The sequence below is a fragment of the Bos grunniens genome, chromosome 28 (genome assembly GCF_055505025.1).
Source record: "Bos grunniens cultivar Pamir isolate PY7600 chromosome 28, Bosgru_T2T1.0, whole genome shotgun sequence".
Lineage (NCBI taxonomy): Eukaryota > Metazoa > Chordata > Mammalia > Artiodactyla > Bovidae > Bos > Bos grunniens.
In genome coordinates, this window is record NC_141192.1 from 13,190,468 (window position 1) to 13,211,901 (window position 21,434).

Genomic DNA, 21,434 nt, shown 5'->3' on the forward strand with positions numbered 1-21,434 from the left:
CAGATCAAAATTAATCTTAAGCTATTTGATTTGCTGCCTCATTCAGATAATAGAGGGAAGAGCAGAGGCCCGTTGATGTTTTTGTTTGTTTTTATGTATAACTGTGCAAGAAATTAATGAATGAATGTGTGAGGGGACTGAAGTGAGTCTGTTGGCAGGGGCGGGCGGAGGGAAGGGGCAGGGGGATTAGCCCTGGGCCACGGGTAATTACTGACAGACACAGCAGGAGTTTCCTTCAATTCAACTGGAGCCTGTTTTAGTTTTGAAAACAAAATGGAAGAATAAAGTGAGCGCCAGTAGTGTATTATTTTAATGCTTCCTTTCATAAGGAGAATTCGTCAGATGCTATGAAAGTACGTACTCCTTTTATAATGTCTGGTTGTTTCAACTGTCAGTTGTCTGCTTTGTAGCCCACCATCCATGGAATGAATGGACATAGCTCCACAAAATTTTATTATGTTTCAAGTGAATATGTATGCAGAGTTCAGTTTCTGTCAGCCTGTTTGACACTTGCATGTGTGCACACACACATACACATGACTCAATTATGTTTCATCATCACGTACATCCAGATGCACATCCATCCACCTGCTGATGCTGCAGGGATGTCAGTTTGCAGGCAGGCTGAGGAGGCCGACACCTCCTGACACCCTTCACCCCGCAGTCCCTTTAGGATACTGGCACACCTGCCAGGCACTTATTTCACGCCCCACCCCCCACCCCCGCCTCAGGCATTGTATGTGATGGTGTTTATTTTTTGTTCTCGAACTTCATTGTTGGCTCTTGGCATCTTTTTTATTTTTGTACATCCTTTTAGTTGCACTCCTAGTCTCCTTTATGAAAGAATAAATAAATTGGAACGTTGAGTGAGGACAGAAGCATCAGCCTCATCTGCTACATTTTCATTTGATAGACTTTAGCATGACAGGTATTCTTTGAAGGAGATGCCAAAACCGTCTTTTGTATCTGTGGTGATTAATTTTGAGTGAAGAGTATAAAGAAGAACAAGGGTTGTCATATACCTGGCCGATCATATTACCTAAGTTGGCTTCCTGCACTTAAACTATCTCCAGAATACTTGAGAAGTCATATAACCACACGCTCGTGCACACACACTCACACACACACACACACACGCACACACGCACAGGCAGTGAATATAGATATGCATGCATACGAGCACGCATGTATGGACATTTGTACAGACACCAAGTTTGTGCTTTTTGATTAAAATTTCTTGTATAGAAACTGAAAGTAAGTTAGTAAATTATTATTATTATTTTTTGTTAGTAAATTATTGTTTGTTAGGGATTGGGCTTCCCCGGTAGCTCAGATGATAAGGAATCTGCCTGCAATGCAGGAGACCCGTGTTTGACCCCTGAGTTGGGAAGATCCCCTGGAGAAAGGAATGACAACCCACTGTAGTATTCTTGCCTAATGAATTCTGTGGACAAACCATGGGGTTGCAGAGTCAGACACGACTAAGTGACTAACACTTTCACTTCACTTAGGATTGGGGGTAGGAACAGGTACTGGACATGAGGGATCTTACTGGGCTGTTGAAAATGTTTTGAAAGTAGATGAAATACTGGCTGCACAACTTGGTAAATTTACTCAAAGTTATTGAATTGTACACTTAAAATGGGAGTGTTTATGGTATGTAAATTATCTCAGCAAAGCTGTTAAAAGTTGATATCCCTAACTTTGAGTCCTTTTGGGGCCTAGGTTACATATAATAGGAAAAATTGTATCACTGCAGTTGTTTTTACCTGCTCTTTTCCCACTGAGGTCTGTTGACTTCAGCTGTGGAGAAGTCAGACTCTGAGATAACAGGGCCGGATAAAACCTGGTGCCAGGGGATACAGAAGTCTGCCCTGACCTCTGTTGGCCAGCAGTGAGGTTGCTGTCCACTGTGATGTGAGGAGCCAACGGAAAGGGGGGGTCTGTGGGTGCAGCAAGGGGACGACACTGCCAAGCAGGCCCCTGATAGCACCATGTTTCCAGGCCGCAGGTGGGTGTTCCACAAAATAAATAAGTAAACATCCCAGCGTTCAGCTCTTAAGTGACGGCGTTTTTCTCTTCTTTTGCAGGTTGTCTTAGTCTTTGCTCTCAGCATTGGTGCACTTGTAATATACTTCATAGATTCGTCCAAGTGAGTATTCAGTATGTTTTCTTGCCCTCTTTTCTAAAACAATCACAAACTTTTACATTGATCTTTAACACCAGCCTTTGCAAGAGCCTCCTTGAGTGTGGGAGACTTTTGGAGGAAGGCAGGGCTGTCTGTGTTAATTTTCTGAATCGGAAAGCAAGCTCTCATGAGAAAGACTACTTTGATTATACTGTACTAGGAGGGTGAGAGAGGAATCTGGGGTCATCAAACTTTTTCACTGGCTGTTACTGCTATTAAAATAGCTGTTTCCTGGTGTGGTATTTGTGCTGAAGGTAGAAAGAAGTCAAGAGGTCTCTGATGTGAATTTGCAACCTCTGAGAGGGTCATGGTGTCCAACTGGTGAGGGTGTGAGCCATGCTTGCCATGGCAGTTTAGAATCCTTTTCTTATTAGGGTTGCCAATGCTTTGCTCTTATTGGAGGTCAACTTAGAAAGCATGATGCTATCCTTTGCACTGGCAGTTGAATAGTCAACTGAAGCATCGCTGGCTGGTGCTTCTTGACTCATGAAGGTAAGGAGATGGGACAGAGGAGTTTGTGATAACTCCCAGAGTGGAGGCCCACGGCTATCTGAGAATTCCTAGAGTGGACACTCATGCAGACGCCGGGGGTGCCAGCTGAGAGGACTGGTGCTCTGGGTGGGGTCTGTCTGTGTCACACACAGAAAAGGTTTTGTTTGAGGCAGAAGAGGGCGCTGAGCAAAGCTGCTCAGTGGTGGCCAGTTCTGCCCTGGTTCCCGCAGGTGTTGCCCCCACTCCCACTTGTACATCATTTGTTGCAACTGATCTGTCACAGGCTTGAAATTGACAGCATCTGGGAAACTGGAGCTGAGCTGGTTTGACTCCCTTCTGTGGGGACATGAACCTGACACCTGACGGTGGCCTTAGGCTCTTTGCATTGTCCACCGTGAGAGTGTTTTTGATTCCCTGAACTCTCAGCCTAGAACGCGGCGGTGCTAGAGTTTGATCTGAGGAAACCTGCTTGGTATCCCTTTTGGCTCAAAGCCTGGTGTGCCTGAATTCTGAGTTTAGTGTTCTTTTCCTGTGGCTCAGGATGGTAGTAATTTCATGCATGCCTAAACTCTGAATTTCTCAGAGTTACTGATCACCAGCCAAAGGATTTTGTGCATTTGGGTGCTGAGCCAAAATCATGTCAGGGAAGATAAAGAAAACATCTCCTCTCATCACCTGTCTCTGGGAATTGGCCATACCTAGAGTATCAGCGGTCCTTCAGCCCATCCACATGCACAAGGCTGGACTGCCCCCGCCCACCGCAGGTGGACTCTTAAAATGTTCTCCAGGATTGAGATTCCATGCACTTTTCCGTCAGCTCTTCCTGGCCAAGAGAGAAAAGAGCTTTTTAAGTTTGGAAAACTCCAACTGGCATGTCATCGAAGGTAAGCCTCATTTGAATATCTCCTCTTCATAATTCTGGATCGTATTTGAATTGAACCGAATATCTTCTAGAGCCGCTTGTCTTATTTCTCCGTTTTCTCCCCCAGGGCTGAGGAATGTTCTCAAAAGTCTTGGAGCACACCCTGTGTCGGCTTCCATGCAGAGCTCAGGAAGCAGTTACAGGCGTGTAGTCTGTGAGCCCCAGATAGGCAAACCCTCACGTGGAAGTGAATGGGGTGATCGGTCAGAAGGACCTTGGCGCCTTCTTTCCTTGTCGCTCCTTTTTGGCTCCTCTGTGTTTCTCAGAAATAAAATGCTCTTGTAAAATGGGTTTGACTCGTGTCCTTTTTCCCAGCGTCCACTGGGGAGTGGTCTTTGGCTCTCTCCGGTGTGGTGTTCTCAGCTCCAAGTGAGAGGCTGGAAGGGAATAGAATTCCCCAAGGCAGAGCCCTCTTTCCTGGATGCCCCCTGCACCACCTCAGCGTCCTTTGGATTTGGCTGTGATTCTGCTGAGCCTGGGAAAGCCAGCCCTGGGAACCATCTCTGGTTCTGGTTTCCTTCATGGACTTGCAAAGAGTATTCCGTGGATAGACTTGTGGTTCTGTGCTCAGTTTTTCCAAGCAAAAGTGCCAAGAATCTTAGAACCAAGACTGTCCTCACTCCCCCTGGGGACTATTTTAGCCTCATCCTAACGTCAGTCTTTCTTCTGTCACTAAACTGTGTGGTTGGCATAGCGAGGCTTTGTTTATAAGACGATCTTATGTTTATTTGTGTAGCCCTTTCTACTTTTCATTGGAATTACTGCATTGGGTTCTGAAGTCAAACCTCAGGAGTCTGTCTATGGGTGACCTCATCAGTACAGTCGATACCAAGGGTCTACTCTCTTCCTGGGGAAAGTCAGCAAAGATGCTCCCTGTGAGTAGGGAGACGAATTAAAGCAGAAGCAATAAGGTAACCTCCATGATAAGCCACAGATTCATTCCCAAGAATAAAAAGAAAGTCCATTAGACAAATTATAATTAAGCATAGTAAGCAAGATAAAAAGTTCTATCCACATATAAGATGCAAATGAGAAGCGAGTAAGAAAGCAGAATATAAATTCTTAAAGTGCATCCCTTTCATTCAAAACTGTCACCAGTTTTACACACTCGTGGTTTGCCTGGCCATCTGGGCATCTTGGAAAGAGAGCTTTAAGCATCTCTTGGAAGTTACGCTAAATCATCACCCTGGAAAAAAGTGCCTCGTATTCTTCAGATGAATTTCAGTTATAGTATTTATACCCTTCGAGTAAATGGAAGACAATGCATAGGCTTTCCCTTGTGTGAACCTAATTGGGGAGACAATGAATGGTCCATGAAATGGCTTGTCTGAGTGAGTTTTAACCAAAATGTTGGGGGGTGCTCAGGTTCAAGATGTGTGGCTCTCTGCACCTGGCCCTTTAAATCACGCAAGAAATACACGTTAATATAGAAAACAGGCTCCATTGGTCATTGTGGCTGACTCGGTGTCAAGGCAGGACAGTCAGTGCAGGTGGTATGAATAAACAGGCAGTTCAGATGTCGTCATCGGTGGGTTTATGATCTTCTTAACCTTTCAAAGCTTATTTCACCATCAAGAGGCAGTGGGTAAGTCATTTCCAAAGACGACTGCTACACTTCTTTCCTTTTCCATTGTTAAGCCAAGATGGATCCCCACACAGGTCTTTTTCATTCAGGGGTTTGGGAAGCCCTTCTTTGGGTTTAATTTTCTTAGGGTGGTCACCACAGAAGAATCACGTGTGCAGCCTCAAGTGATTACTATCTGCTTGAGACAGATTGTGCTCAGAGCTCCTGGTCTGGAAAGCCAAAGAGAATTACATGAAACCATGTTAACAGGTTTCATTACCCCAGCAGCAGTCTCTTAAGAAACCACCCAAGCAGAGGGAGACGTTCCACCCAATGACTGGATGGACAGAGAAGCATTAAGCCCACCGCACACAGTAATCCCACCTCCCCCCAAAACGTTAAATGGCCACACGAGGCAGATACTGTCCCAGAGAACTCCATTTCCTTTTCCTTCTTTTTCTCCTCCTAGTTTTATTGAGATATGATTGATACACAGCCCCGTGTAAGTTAAGGTGTATAGTGTAAAGATTTGATTTAATGTACGTCATAAAACAGTTACCCCAGTAAGTTCAGTGAACACCCATTATCTCATATAGATACAAAATTAAAGAAAAACCATTTTTCTTCCTTGTGATGAGCACTCTTAGGATTGACTCTGTTAACGACTTTCATTTTTTAAAAGGCACCTGATTTAAGGCGCTTCAGCTCCTAATTCTGATGTCTCTCCATACCCACATCCCTTTTACTCCTACACACTCTGATCATCTGTGAAGCAAAGATTTTTTTTAAAAATTGTACAATGTAGTGAAAAGTGCCCCTGGACATCCCGTGGGTGATAATGTTACTGTTGCTGGTCCCATCCCTCTCTAGTTCCTCCCTTTGACGTGGAAACAGTAATTCTTCTCTAAAAAAAAAAAGACCCAAAGATGTCAGTGTGAGGGCAGGATCCACGGATTGCATAATGTATACGTTCCTGCTGCTTCTAGAATTCCAAGGGAACTGAGGCTGAGACTCAGGGGCCTGGGTATTTGCCTTTTTTCCAAGGGCATTCTTGGAGAGATGACTCAACCTGTGTGAAGATATTTATTCCTGTGATTCGTGTTTAAACTCCACTAGTTCTTGCGTTGCAGTTAGGTGGATTATGAATATTTAACGTTGCACACGCTGAAAATGAAGGTCAAGTCCTGCTCACTGGTGACTTCATTGCTGGCTTGCGTCTCTAAAAAGGCAGGCTACCTGCTGTGAGCAGAGTAAGGCTGAAAGGTTATGCATTGTTAAAAATTTCCTTAATGACTTTATCTGTTCCAGAATGGCTGGTGCACAGTGAGGGGCACCTGCTGATTTCATCGGTCTTTGCTCTCTGCTTCTGGTGTCAGAAATGCTGTTCCGGAGGGTTGTGGACATTGGGCGGTGGGGGGTGGGGATGGCAGCACACGTTTTGGAGAGCGTCTGATCCAAGGGCCAGATTCCAGGAAAACAGTGGTGTTACGATGTGAAAACGGCCTTCCCCCAATTCATTCACTTTATATTCAGTTCATTCATTCGAGACAACTTCATTGTGATCATGATGAATATTTTCCACATGGTCAAATTGCTTATGGTTAGGTATGGTTATTGACCAGACTGTTTTCATAGTCTCTAAAAATAGCACGGGCATCATTGATGTAATGGGGATACCCAGAGCTTTAGTAGAACTGGCTAGTTACTCTCCCATTTTACCTCCCTACCTGAATCTTTACACAGCCAGGCCTCTAATCCCTTTGCCTAGAAATTCTCCTTAAAAGGAGAGAGAGGGCGGAGGAACATTCACTGATCCTGTGCTGTGTGCTGAGGTAAGGCGCTAAGCCCTTCAAAATTAATTATATGTGCAGTCTCATTGAATTGTCCTGACAACTTGATAGGGTGGGGCCTGTGACCTATTCCACTTTACAGATGAAACTGCAGTATTTTGCCCAAAACCACGTAGCTAGTAAATCCTGGAGCTAGGATTTGAATCCACACATCTAAAGTCACCTCACTTGCAAGTCAAGGAGTAAAATTCCAGATGTGGAAGTGTCTGCGTGGGTTCAGTAGATGTTACAGGAGAGTTCACATAGCCTCGTCCTGCCAACTCATCTGTCTTGTTTCTTGTTTCATTTTCCATCTCCCCATTCCGCACCTTTGGGGCCAAGTCTGCAAGGCAGCCATGCTTACAAGGGTCCTGTGAGCTTCCTTACTGGGACATGGGGTGTTTGGACCATGTACTGTCTGATGTGTGTTTGAGCCTTGATTCATTCTAACCTATGGCTCAAAAAAGAATGTCTTCTCTTTCAGTCAAGAGGCAGCATTTTGTGATGGAATAAGATCAAGTTAGCAAAGAACAAGGAAAGCTGATTGTTTCTTAAAGGCCTGTCCCACTAATTGAATTATTTCCTGGTGGAAACCCCCTTTGCCCTCCCATCCTTACCTAGGTCTCTGAGCCTGTTATTTGGCAGGTTAAGAGGAGATAACCAGAGAGGCTCTGCTTCCCCATTAGTTTCTTTTATCTCTTTAGAGGGTTTCAGGATAGAGTTAATCTGTTACAGTTCTGCGTCAGAGTTCGTTAGAGCATTATGTGTACATCAAACCGGTGGACTTTAGGAAAATTTGATTCCAAGTAGGTTTCTGTGTAGGTCTTTGAAACCGTGTAAGATATCTAGCCTCCAGCTCTGGGCTTGTTATTGCCCATCCCACACACAGGTGTTGACCTCGAGCAGGCATCTGGGAGAACTGTGAGGCCAATGTACGTTACTCCCAGAACAGTACGCTGGGACCTGTAAAGGAGCACGAATGCTACTTTCCTTGTCGCCAGTAGCACACCCCCCATCCCCACAGCAGGAGCAGCTGGGCAGCCTGTGACACCGCAAAGGAAGCTCACCATTTATTCTGGACCCAGCTCCTTTATGGAACCTGGTCCTTCTAGGTAACGTTCGGAGAAATTGGCTCCAGCTCCCCACCTTCATGCCCTTTTCAAGACATCGTGACATGCATTTAAACCTTTGTGGAGGAAGTCAGCACAGATCCCTGTGTGTGTGAAGCATCTCCCTATTTTTCCCTTTTCCTTTTTAAATACTCCCCCCAATTTTCTCCATCCCTCACTGACATTTTTATTGCCAGGCTTTGGTTTGGAAAATTATGGGTAGGGAAAGTTCAAGGGCAGGATGTTCAGAACAGCACTGCACATCTGTGAAGGGAACACAACAGGAGAGCCAGCAGCTGTTGAAAGAATGGCATGTCAGATGGTGGAGGGGGCCAGCCCACAAAAAGAGGGCTGGGGGAAAGGAGACGCCTTAGGGGCAAAGAGGCTGTAAATAACTCCCAATGGGAAGTCCTGTCCTCGTTCGCAATTTAACCTTGAATAGTAACCCTCAATTCTCGGACATGGTTTTTGCAAATTGCCCTTTTTATATCAGTGGGCTGTAAGCCTGGTAGAGAAGACAGGTAGAATATGCTGAGAGGGTAAGCGACCTTGTTCCTTCCATCTTCCACACTGCACAAGGGTCTAGGCTTTCTCGCTTGCTACTCACTGTGTAGGAGATGCAGAGGTACCACGGGCAATAGCAGCTAGAAACGTCAAGGGAACTGCTTATCTTCAGCATTTCCTGGGGCAAAAATCAAGGGCTGTTAGGAGTGGGAAGGAAGATGGAGCTAGACTTTCCAGGTTTGCTGCAAAAGACAGCTTTAGAGTAAAATGCTGCAACTTGCCGAGGCTTCAGAGTTCACCCAGTAGAGTTTACCCGGAACGGAGTTCACTGTTCTCTGTGCCTCAGCATCCTCTCCTACAGACTGAGAGCTACGTGACCTTCTTATGGTCGCCCCACCAACTGCAGATAGAACTAGAGCCAGAAGTCAAAGTCCTTCCCTCCCAGGCCAGGCCCTTTTCTACTTGATCTTTTGGTTACTAAATAAAAGATAAAGATGTGACAGTGTTATCCAGTGAATAGCAGAAGCGATAATGACTTTTTACACAATTCTGGACTTTCAGGCTGTTATCTTGGGGGAAATGTTAGGGATGTGGAAAAGAACAGAGATAATCCCAGGTGGAAAAGAGCAAACCCAGCCAGCTGGGTGCTTGGGATTAGTTTATTTCATTCCCATTGGCATGAGGCGTTGAGTTTCTTAAATTTAAGATCCTGCCTTTTCTTTCTGTGCTTGTGTGTACTGTTTCAGAAAGGAGGTTAGAGTCCAGCTCTGTTGTGGGAGGTTGACAGGGCTGAATGCATTGGTCTGGCCTGTTTGGAATTTGTTACACATAACTTTTGAGTACATTTTGCCCCACTGCTCATTTGTTTCCTCTGTGAAAACACTATCTCGTAACTGTGTCTATAAATCCATATGTACTCTACTCTCCAAAATTAGAATGAAGTATTTCTTCTCTTTTCACTACTCTCTAGAATTTAAAAGAAAAACTCAGATTATCTGACCCTCCTTTAGGCCTCTGGCTTTTAAAAAAAAAAAAAAAAAGGAAAGGAAAGAATAATTGTTTTAGGGCAAATGAAGAAGATGCATTCCCTTTCAGACCCAGTTAGTTATTTATGTCTTCTGCAACTAGGGTGTGTTTATACCACCAGAGGGCTGGATCGTCTCCCCATTGCCCAGCTCTGGTCCTTTACCTAAAGTCGCAGCCAGGCATGCATTCAGCAACTGCTGAGAGATCAGTGTGAAAGCCAGCTGGAGGGAAAGATTAGAGTTCAGAACAGTTTGATCCAAATACAGGGGCAGAACACATGCTTAACACAACCATGGTTGCTCTGAGGTGTGGTGTTGACTGGTACAGCTTCATCATGGGGTTTATGGGCTGCAGACAGGAATGGAGATGTGACCTCTGCCTCTTCTTTTATTTCTCTTGTCCTTCTTCCTGACAGCCTGACAAAAGGAAGCTTTGGGGAGACCCTGGTCGGTGATGAGTCATTTGTGGAGTAAAAATAGAGTCCCTTGCGGCAAGGATGCCCTTGGGACTTTTTGGATATACACGTCACTGTTCCCAGAATTGGGGAGAAGGAAGTGTATATGTTTGTGTGTGGGTGTGCATGCACGTGTGTATATAGGAGACAATCTTGTCTCACATATAAATGGATGGGAAAGTACAGCATGGAAGGCTTAGCCCCCAGTCTCATCATAATAACAGAGATGGGCTGAAAGCCGTGTACCTAACTTAAAGGTATCAATCAGGAACTCTTTGTGACCCCATGGAATATAGCCCACCAGGCTCCTCTGTCCATGGAATTCTCCAGGCAAAAATAATAGAGAGGGTAGCCATTTCTTTCTCCAGGGGATCTTCCATTTCCTTCTCCAGGGGATCTTCCTGACCCAGGGATGAAACCTGAGTCTTGTGCATTGCGAGCAAATTCATTACTGTCTGAGCCACCAGGGAAGCCCATCGGTCAAGTCATAGATGTCTATTAAGTACTGACTGTACATGAGGTATTTTTCTAGATACTGGTGGTTTCAAATACTATGTATGAAGCTAGATTTTTTCCATTGAGCTTTTTAAATTATAAATATTTTCACGAGGGCATGGCCATAAATACAGGAAAAATAAGGTAACAAAACAAGATAACCAGTGAGATATCACTAGGCTCTATGTCATCAGTTTCTAATAATGAGCTTTGTTAACAACAAGAGCTGAAGTTTCAGAAGCTGAAAAGGTAGCTGGGTTTTATAGGGTGTTTGGCTCTGGGGCGATTTTGTGTTGAGGAAACAGAAAGCTCAGTCCCCCCTACCAACTCAAGTAATCCATAAAAGGGGCTCTTATTATGGCATGTGCTTTTGGGCTTCTTGGATTTTCTTTTCAGTATGTACCGAGTCCAGTGAAGCCCTGCCTCGAAATTGGCCACTGAGATTAAGAATTGAGAATGCTTTCAGGATGGCAGAACAGAATCCGAAAAGCAAACTGTCCCTGGTGGCAGTAATACTCTTCTCCAATTGTGTGTGGTGACAAACTTTTGGACACTTCTACTTAGAAATATCCAGAAGTGACTGGATAAAAGGCATCTGTTCCATCTTTTTGAAACTGAGGCCTGGGTGTAACATTCCTTACAGGGGCCTCACCTATGAATTTGCCACATGCAGAGCATCCATAGAGATGGTGGGAGACAAAAGTCATGGCTAAGGAGGTGGTGCTACGGGCAGACCCACCACTGCTCAACCTGGGATGCTGGTCTGGAGACTAGCATTTGCCTGGAGGGCTGCCCTGTGATTTCCATGGGCTCTGGGTGCTTTTGCATTCTTAAGTCCATTTCTCTACAAAAATACTAAAAGTTATATTTTACTACTGTTTTTCTATAAAGATAAGTATAATCCAGGCTAGAGTCCTTATGACATGTTCATTATTATTATTTTCTTCTGATTTTGAAGAAATTGGAACTCAGCCATTTTTGTGGGTCGCTGGAAGCATGGAGGGCCCTCGGCACTGTGTCTGCGGTGCCTGATGGAGAATTTGGCTCCCTTCCCTCCCTCCCTGTCAGCCCCAACCGTCTGGAAAATTTCACAGATAAGAAAACATGCCCAGAGACAGATGCTTTATACCACAGCCCTCCCGGTGTCATCTAATTGTTTCAGATGAGAAAATAAAAACAAACATTCCATTTCAAACCGTGTCTTATGACTTGGCTTTGGGCAATAGTAATGTCATTTGATGTCATTTAATAAAAATGACCCCTATAGATATGTCCATTAAAAAAGAAAAACGTAATAGTCTTGCTTTTCTGTTGAGTTTTGAAGACACATGTGCTTTGTCCATCCTTATATCTGAAAATGAGCCTCTCCAGTGTAAGAGATCTGTTCACTGAAAGTGCCACAGTCAAAAATGAACATTTCCTGCATTGAGGTGTTCAAGCTCAAGTGGAAAGGGGTGGGCAGATGTTAGAAATGAGGCTAGCAGATATGCGAGGACCAGGATGAGCTGAGAGCCTGAGCCATCCCTGAAATAACTTCCCACCTGATTGTCCCCAAGCAAAAATGCAGACTTGTGTGGGCAAATCTTCCCTGTTTCAAGAAAAAGAGAAGAAACTGGGCTCTCATGTTGAATCTCCAGTTTTAAATATTGCCCATGACTCTACCACTTTTAAAGTACTCTACAGGCCAAACAAAACATCTCTGTAGGCCGTTTTCAATCTCTATTCTAAACGGTCTCTCTTTCTGGTCTTGAATTAGCTCTGATCCCTGCCTGCCAGAAAATATTCTTAACTCTTAGTCTTCTGACTCCCAAAAAGGGGCCCTTCTCTTTCCATGGTGAGCAAGCCCCAGCTTGTTTCCCATTTAACATGTTTGCAAATGCTGCATAAGAGAATGTCCACCTTTCTCTAGACAAATACTGTATGTTGCAGCAACAAATCACCCACAACTTACTGTAAATCCCCAAAGACACATATCAGTAAGTCTACATCATCCCTGAAAATAACATCGTTAGGACCTCATAAACATACACTCTGTTTATTTAAGAACTGCAAGAGCTTTTTAAACATGGTTGCTAAGTCACAAGAGTCTATTTTCCAGGACATAAATGGAAACGAACATAACCCCCTTAAATTGTCAGATTATTTATAAGAAATAAAGGTCCAAATCTCTCTGTTCTGCTGGTGTATTACTTCACCGAAAGAGAGTTGGCTATACTAAGTGTGTCGGTGATAATTGCTCAAGATTATTTTCTGACAAATGGGCACATTTGAAACTTGGTTTAATCTTTAACATATGTTGGCATAAAAGCATGGGTTAACATAGATAAACCCTGGGTGTAGTTTCATCAACCTTAAATTTCCCAATTTGCCGAGCATTAGGGTCAGCTCGTGAAATTCTTATACTGTGACCCCTTCAAGGACAAAATAAAGCATGGCATCTCTGTACCTTCCTCTCCAGATACAGTCTCAAGTCTGAGCTATGGCTCCCTCTCCTGAATTTTCACTGATTGTGATTCTCTCAGGAAGAAACCATAGGTAGGGCTCCAGGGTCCACCTGTTAACATACTCTACCCACATTCTTGTTCATGCAGACGTCCTATTCAGAGTCCCCATTTCTTCCTTTGAGAGCTGGTGTTTTTACCTTGCCTTCCCAGTCCCCACAGAAAATGAGCCCATAGCCTGGTTGGAGATACACTTGATCTTGATGCCCTAGAGGAAACTGCAGGTACTGTCTGCAGAGAAAGGTGAAAACATGATGCTATTAGGTGGCTCCACCTGGCACATGCTTTTTCTTCTAGCAGCAGGAGGAGATGGGCGAGGACTGCATTAAGGATTTTTCCCTCTTCCTAATAGCATCAACAGCAATAATAAGACAAGGTCTGTAAAGAGCAGCATCAATAATTGAGCCATGCAGCCTGTTTGTGCCTTCGAGCACATCTGTTATCAAGTACGTGGTGAGGCTGGGAGACAGGCAAGGAGAGGGTACCTGGTGCCTGCGTGTCTTGTGTGTGTGTGTGTGTGTATGCTTGAAGGAGGCACAAATGGGTGAGGGTTGATTTCTATCAAATCAAATGATAGAAAGCGTGTGTGCATTGCCATGCATGATGGTAGTGGTTCTTTTGTGGGTCAAGCACCCTTTGGGGGATTTGATGAGTGCTATAGGAATTTTTGCTTGTCAGGGATTCTCAAGTTAGTCCGTGGACCCAAGTTAAGGATTCCTGCTCTGTTAGGGTAGTCTTACCTGCTCGCTCACTCTGTTTTTTTGTTTGTTTTCCTGCCATTAAGATCACATGGCAGAGGGCAGTCTTCATACCCAAAGTAAAGATTGATTGGGAACCCTCCCCTTCCTGGGCATACAAGACAAGTCTCAGTATGAGTCTCTCTGTGGTGTATACCTCTCCTTGGGTCATACCCCTTCCCTCATTGCATTTGAAATCTTGAAAATGTAGGGGCAATGCTGACGTGACTAGGGAAGGGAGGCCCTAGAATTCCCAGCTATTCCTCTAATACCAAGCAACTCAGGAAGCAGTATGTAAAGTGAGACGAATCTAAAGGCCAGAGCCTAAACACTGTGTATTCTGCCTCTCTTATACATTGTGAGTTAGCACCTGTTTTTAGGGGCAGTTTTCCTCCTTGAGCTATGAGTCAAATATGCAAATAATCTCCAGTCAAAACCACTCCTTCTGAGATGCAGCTCTGGGGCACAGGACCTGGGCATCATTGGGGTGCCCAAACAGATGCAGAAAACAACTGCCACCTCTCTGCAAGACTGTGACTCTTCCCTACTACTGGAGAGTCGCTGGGGATCACTGTGGACACATCCAACCTGTCTTCAGACCAGTTTGACAGAGAACAGCAGGGAAGCTTCTTAGAGAAGCCCCATCTCCCCTGAATTCCCTGCCTCCCTCAGATTCCTTGTCTTAACCTGTCTGCAAGCTGGTCGACTATGACCATTTAATTGGTACGGGGAAGGCGGGAGGGGTGGGGAGAAGCAGGCAGGGGTGACTGGAATTCTGGAAGATAGAGATTTCCTGGAGATGAATGAGGGGAAGCATAATGGACAGGCCTGCATGCGGGGCTACATGCAAGCAGAAGGTTACTGACCCTTGCTTAAAAAGAGCATTGACTGAGGAGGAAACTTTTGCCAGCTCTCTCTTCCCTGAGCTGGTTGGGCCAGGACTCTGCATTCATGTGTGTATGAATGCCCTGTCCACTGAGGGGCTGCAGGGTTAGCTGGGAGCTCTGGCTAGGAATGAGAATGGGTGGAAAGGAAAGCCAGTCCTTCCTGGTCGTTAGCAGCAGGCTCTGGAATCTGACCTTCCGGGCTTCATCTTGCTCTGCCTCTTTAGTGCCGTGTGTCTTTGGGCAAGCTGGTTACCTCTCCAAACTTGTGAAATGGGGTGAAATGGTGATGAAGGATGATGATATTACTTTCCTTGGAGTAGTGTGCAGAAAGAATTAGGTGATGCATGTAAAAGCTCTTAGTACACTGCCTAGCATGAAAGTGGCCAAAAATGTATTAAATATTGTTGTTTTCCTTTTGAGGTTTATTTTGAAACTTTTAATCATTTCTTTAAAGGGACAAGGTGTAAACACATTAAAGTTAAGGGGAAAAAACAAGATGTATTACAAAGCAGCCATGTGGTTAATTATCGAGGTAGTGGGCAAGACCTGAGTTTCTTAAAATTGCAAGTCTCAATTCATTACTAATTTGTAAAAGCAATAGAGTGGGACACAGCAAGAATCTTTTTTTTTTTTTTTTTTAAAGGAGATTGAACAGACTTAGATAAAAATACTGCTTGGGAAGGTCAATGTGATTATATGAAAATTTTCTCTCGATTATGTACACAGATCTCTATATAATATATAAACATATGGTGTGTGCTGGTTTGTGACGTAAGATATATTTCTTCATTTGGGTTTTGTTAAAAAGTGGTTTGAGAAACACTAGCTTTAAGTCCAGAAGAGGGTGTGCTTTCTGGGCTGCAGTAATTTAGGACATCTTCAAGTAGGAAAGAAGACTAGATCTGGGTCCCCAGGCATGGGTGGAGCTTAGATAATACAGAAGAAGTGGGGAAGGTGAGCTGTCCACAGGACCACTCATTTCTGACACCACCTGCAAGTTCGGGGAGCTCCCCAAACCACCCCTGACTTGTTAGAAGGACTATGGAACTCACTGGAAGCTGTTATGCTCACAACCAATTTACTACAAGGAAAGGGTATAGGTTAAAATCAGCCAAGGGAAGAGGCACAGAAGCCAGACCAACCCAGGGAAGTACTAAACACAGAGCTTCCGCACTGTTCTCTCCCTTTGGAGTCATGACGGTGGTTCTTTTCTAGCGTTGATGCGTGACAACATGTGAGGAATTCTGCAAATTTGGGAAGCTCACTGAGCCTTGGTGTTCAGAGTTTTTATTGGGACTCAGTCACATAAACTTGTGTTGACTGACCTTCTTCAGCCACGTTGGAGCTTGACAGCTTCCACCTGACCCAAAGCCTCCACCATATATCATGTTGATGGACTTTCTCATGCAGTTTACCACCCTTTCCCTACTCCCAATCTTACTGTTCCTACCTGGCTGACCCAAGACCCTCAAAAGACTTTGTTCAGACATGACATCCCAAGGGCTGAGAGATTGCCTCCCAGCAGCTGACGGCCAAGGGCAGATGTCTCTTGGGCAAGGCTGACATCTTTGCAGCTGAGTCAGTGGAGGGACTGGGCTGGCTGGAGAAGGGGTCTCTCTTGGAGAAGGCTGGAAGTGGGTCCTTTGACTACATCCATGAATAGCAGAGGAGAAGGAAATACTACTTTACAAGATGTGGTGTTTCCAGGGTCTGTTAATGTCAGCAAATCACCATTGAACATGATTATCCATCTCCTTGGCACCCACCTATACCCAAGCTGAATAATTTGGTGATTCAGCTGGTAAAAATGAGACTGGGCACAGGGGCCAGGAAAGGGGCTGCTGGAGGCATGCTCCTCACATGACTGAGCTGCCCCGGGCACAGGGGACCCCTGGATTGACCCCATTTGCTGCCTTCTCAAAGTGACCAGCACTCTTCCTGTGCCCTGTCCTTTTGCAGACCCAGTAGATGGGCCTCCAGGTGCCCTCAACAGATTTGGTAAGGAGAGCATCTGTCTTCCTGCTCCAGTTTAACTTCCTTACCATAAGGCTTGATGAGGTCAAAACCAGAAAACACTGAGACCTCAAGCTGGGGATAAAATGCGGATCTGGCATATCATCAGGCCATGCTGCCCCCTCGCCACCTGACAAATGAGACAATCCCCAGCCGGGGACAGTTTGTAATTGTGCAATCAAATTAACTTGGATTTCAGCTTAATGAAGTGCTTAATGTCCCAAATGAGGCCGAGCCCTAATATTTAGAGAAGCAAACTGGACCCCAGGAAAGCAAAGAACAGACTTCAGCTTAGTGCCTATTAGTATTAATTGTGCTTGCAAAATAAACCTTTTCAAAAATTCATCCTTTCATGTGAGACAGTCCATTAGCACCTAGTTTTGCTATATTTTTGCTGAGGGGTTTTTCTGCTGTGGCTCATAAACAGGACAGTGGAAAGAACATTTTATTGAAAATTTCCGCTAAATTCTACATCCTAGGGCATATTTCTTAACTTTACAGGATCTCAGCTTTCTCAACTGGATAATCAGAAATGTCCCCCTCTTTTTCTCTGAAATTCGTATTTTAGTCTCCCTAGAAGTGTCTTGTTGTAGTTTAAAAAAAAAAACAAAACCTGATAATCTGGAGGCAGGTAGATGTGGTTACAAAATCCTGACTCTGTTACTCACTAGCTCTGTTACCTTGGGAAGAATATAACTGCTCTGAGCGTTTATTTCCATAACTGTAAATATGGATAATAATTATTCTGGCTCCTTAGTTCTGAGAACAGTAAATGAGACGCTGCACATGAAGCACTTACTACAGGACGTAGGACATGATGGCACTTATTAAATCTGATGATGATAATATAAATGTGAAATTATTTTCAGTATGAATTATACATCACTAGCTTGGTATGGGTAATCTTTATTTTCATTAAGATGATGAGTTCACTCTTGTTTAGAAAATGACTGATGATTCAGTAATTAGCTCAATAAATATTTATTGAGTGGCTATTATGTGCCAGGCACTACATTAAGTACTAGGCACTAACCAGTTGTAGTGTCAGAGGAACACAGGCAATAAATATGTCAGCAAATAAATAATTTAACTTGATGATCCTTGCTGTGAAGAAGGTAAAACTGGTAATGGGAGAATTGGGGTTCCTTGGCTTGTTATGTGGAGAAGATGATGGCACCCCACTCCAGTACTCTTGCCTGGAAAATCCCATGGACGGAGGCACCTGGTAGGCTGCAGTCCATGGGGTCGCTAGGAGTCAGACACGACTGCGTGACTTCACTTTCACCTTTCACTTTCATGCATTGGAGAAGGAAATGGCAACCCACTCCAGTGTTCTTGCCTGGAGAATCCCAGGGATGGCGGAGCCTGGTGGGCCGCCATCTATGGGGTCGCACAGAGTCGAACACGACTGAAGTGACTTAGCAGCAGCAGCAGCAGCAGCAGCTTGTTATGTGCTCAGGAGTCCTTTGGTGGTCTTGTGAAGACTATGACTCCATCTCTCAGAATATTTATAAATGTATAATATAAAAACATTGGATTGTAAGAAAACCAATTATATTGAAATACAGTTATCATAATATATAAAAACAAGTTCATTATTGAATGTGCCTCTTAGTGCATTATTATGAAGACCAAGAGCAATGGTTCTAATACACTCCTATAATTTTAAAGTAGGATTAATGTAAATGATATTTTGAGATATGTGCATCAGTTATAATCCTAGATGTAAATATCTGGGGTTTTTATTGCTAACAAAGTCAGAAGTGTGATTAATACTTTTCTAGTTTTCTGCTCACATTTTTATGTACATATAAAGAAATGCCACGTCTGAGTTAGAGGTTCATAAAAGTAAAGATGTAATTTTTCTCATCCAAGTTGGTAGACTTCCTGAATATTATCCTAGGACCTCTTGGGAATTTGTGGCCCCTGGGTAAGAACCTTTGGAATAGAGTGTGATTTGTGATGGGGGGTGAGCTGTTTTATTGAGAGAGAAATCATGTGATTTCTACTTTTAAAAGTCATTCTGGATGTATAGGTTAACAAACTAGAACTCATCATTCAAAATAAAACATTTATAGTTGATTGATTTTTGATGAGGTACCAAAATCATTCACTGTTGAAAGAGTAGTGTGTTTTTTAAAAAGATGCTGGGACACCTGTATAGCTACATGTAAAAGAATGAGGTTCGACCTTTACCTTACATCGTATTCAAAATTAACTCAAAATGGATCAAAGACCTAACGTAAGAGAGGACTGTTAACCTTTAGAAGAAAATAGAGGTAAACCTTCGTGACAATAGATTTGGCAGTTAATTCTTAAGTATGATACCAAAAGCATAAGCAAGAAAAGAAATACGTAAATTGAACCTCATCAGAATTTAAAAGCTTTGTTTCTTAAAAGACACTATCAATATGTGAAAAGACAGCACAGAATGGGAGAATACATTTGCATATTGTATATCTGATAGGAGACTTGTATCTAGACTACATAAAGAACTCTACAACTCAGTAATAAAAAGACAACTCGATGAAAACATGAGCCAAGGAGAGAGATTCATCAACACATTTGTCATCAGTGAATTGTAAATCCAAACTTCAATGAAATACCACTTCACACGCACTAGTATGGCTGTAATAAAAAAGACAGCTCATAACAAGTGTTGGCAAGGGGAAGATGTGGACAAATTGTAAACTGCTGATGGAAATGTAAAATGATACGGTAGCTTTGGAAGACAGTCTGGCATTTCCTCAAAAAGTTCAACATGGAGTTGCCATAAGACATGGTTATTCCACGCCTAGGTATATACCCCAAAGAAATGAAAATAAATGTCAGACACGACTGAGCGACTGAACTAAAACTTGTACCTGAATGTTCATAGTAGCATTACTTATAAGAACAAGAACATGAGAACAACCTAAATGCTCATCCATGGAGAAATGGTTAATATAACATGGTGTATCTATGCAATGGAATATTAGGCCATAAAAAGGAATGAAGCACTGATATATGCCACAACATGAATGAAGCTTGAAAACATTATGCTAAGTGAAAGAAGTCAGTCATAAATTATATGACTTTATTCATGTTGAAGTTCAGAATACGCAAGTGTCTAGAGACAGAGGATAGATTAGTGTTTGCTTTAGGCCTTATAGAGTGGGAAGACTGGCAGTTGACAGCTAAAGGATGCAGAGGTGTTTTTTTTTTTTTTTTTTTTAGGTCATGAAAATGTTCTGAAGTTGATTGTGGTGATGGTTGCACAACTCTGTAACTATACTAAAAACTATTGAGTTGTACGCTTTAAATAGGCGAATTGTGTGGTATGCAACTCAGTAGAGCTGTTATCAAAAATAGTCCTTTTGACTATGATGCAAACGATAGAGTGTAAGGCCCAAGATTTTTATCTCACAAAGAGAATATTTGGGAGGCTGATACTTCATTAGTCCCAGCTGAGAAGGTTATCTCTTGGGCTAGGAGGGATGGAGTTGGTGAGCACATACTATGAGGTATCATGTACAGAACATGCTGGTTAGTTGAAAAGAGAACTCAAGAATGACTTCTAGGCTGTGAATCTTAATAACTAGTATTATCCTCCTAGAAGACTAGAGTTTCAGTTCCAGTCTGTAGAAATGTTGAGAGGATTAGTGGCAGACCTAAAAACGACAAACTTTCAGAGAGCTGGGCAGCAAGGTGTTAACACCATCAATTTCACTGTACTTTTAACAGGAAAAGTATTTACTGTATACCTGTACATACTCATACATCTTTATACGCACACTCTTGCATTCAAGGCAATGACGTAAAAACCACACACTTCAGAAAGCCAAGCCAGCATGGAAAGAATGAGCCCTGAGCCTCATGACTTCTCAGGCCAATGCAGGTTTGTTCAGTGGAAACAGATTGGAGCAAGCAGGAAAGAAACTGTTTGAGAATTTATGTATCTTAAACATGTCCATCAAGCATAATTTTCTCCTAGTCACATGTACAAATAGTAAAGGAGAGAAAAGTGTCATTTCAGGGTTTTGGGTATTATGAGATTTTTATATCAGCAGAATAATGGATAAAAGGACCATGATTTCTCCAGTCACTTGGCCCCAGCTAAAGCCCAGGCTTAGTAAATCATCAATCCTGGGTGGGTTAAAACCCAAGTTACTTAGGGTTCTTCTCTAGAGACAGCATGGCTTCAGTAATGGATAAGAGCTCTGGAAATTAAAGCAGTAATCATCTTGTTAATAGAGATTATCCACTTCACTTCAAGCAAAAGCAAATGAAACAGATTCTTTCTGAGCATGTAAATCACTCTGTTGAGGAGAGTCAAGAGTGTTTCATGATGCTGAATTCTCCTAGGATGGTGCTTACCTAGGAATAGAAGGCCTCTCTCCCTGGGTTGGAAATGGAGAAAGCCTTCCCGGAGGACCTTAGCCTTGAGCCAGAGAAACAGGAGTTGGGATACAATTAGTTATGCTTGAAGAAGATATGTTTCCCTTACTATTTTTCTCCTTTCCCTGTAGTGCCCTTGGGGAGCAGGAGTACCCAGCTGCATTGTCCAGCTGTGTTAAATTAATTGACAGAGGGCTCATTTCTGATCCCAATCCCAGCAGTGGAACTTCACTGTACAACTCTAGGTTAGGCAACTCCGCATGGGTCCCTTTCCTCACTCACAGAGGACAGAGTGGGACAGAGAAATTGAAGGGTCATTTTCTACTCTTTACCACC

At 43.4% G+C, this 21,434-nt stretch overlaps 1 protein-coding gene across 17 annotated transcripts in view; it reads left to right on the forward strand.

The window, feature by feature from the left end:
* The window catches only part of KCNMA1 (potassium calcium-activated channel subfamily M alpha 1), a 779,939-nt gene that overhangs the window by 381,444 nt on the left and 377,061 nt on the right, over positions 1-21,434 (forward strand). For all 17 annotated transcript variants that reach the window (XR_015156775.1, XR_015156776.1, XM_086381835.1 and 14 more), the window contains one exon: positions 2,091-2,152. Coding sequence is in view for 15 of the 17 variants with exons in the window: in XM_086381835.1 (XP_086237961.1) it covers positions 2,091-2,152 (62 nt within the window). In the remaining 2 variants the exon portion in view is untranslated. The remainder of the gene's footprint in view (positions 1-2,090; positions 2,153-21,434) is intronic.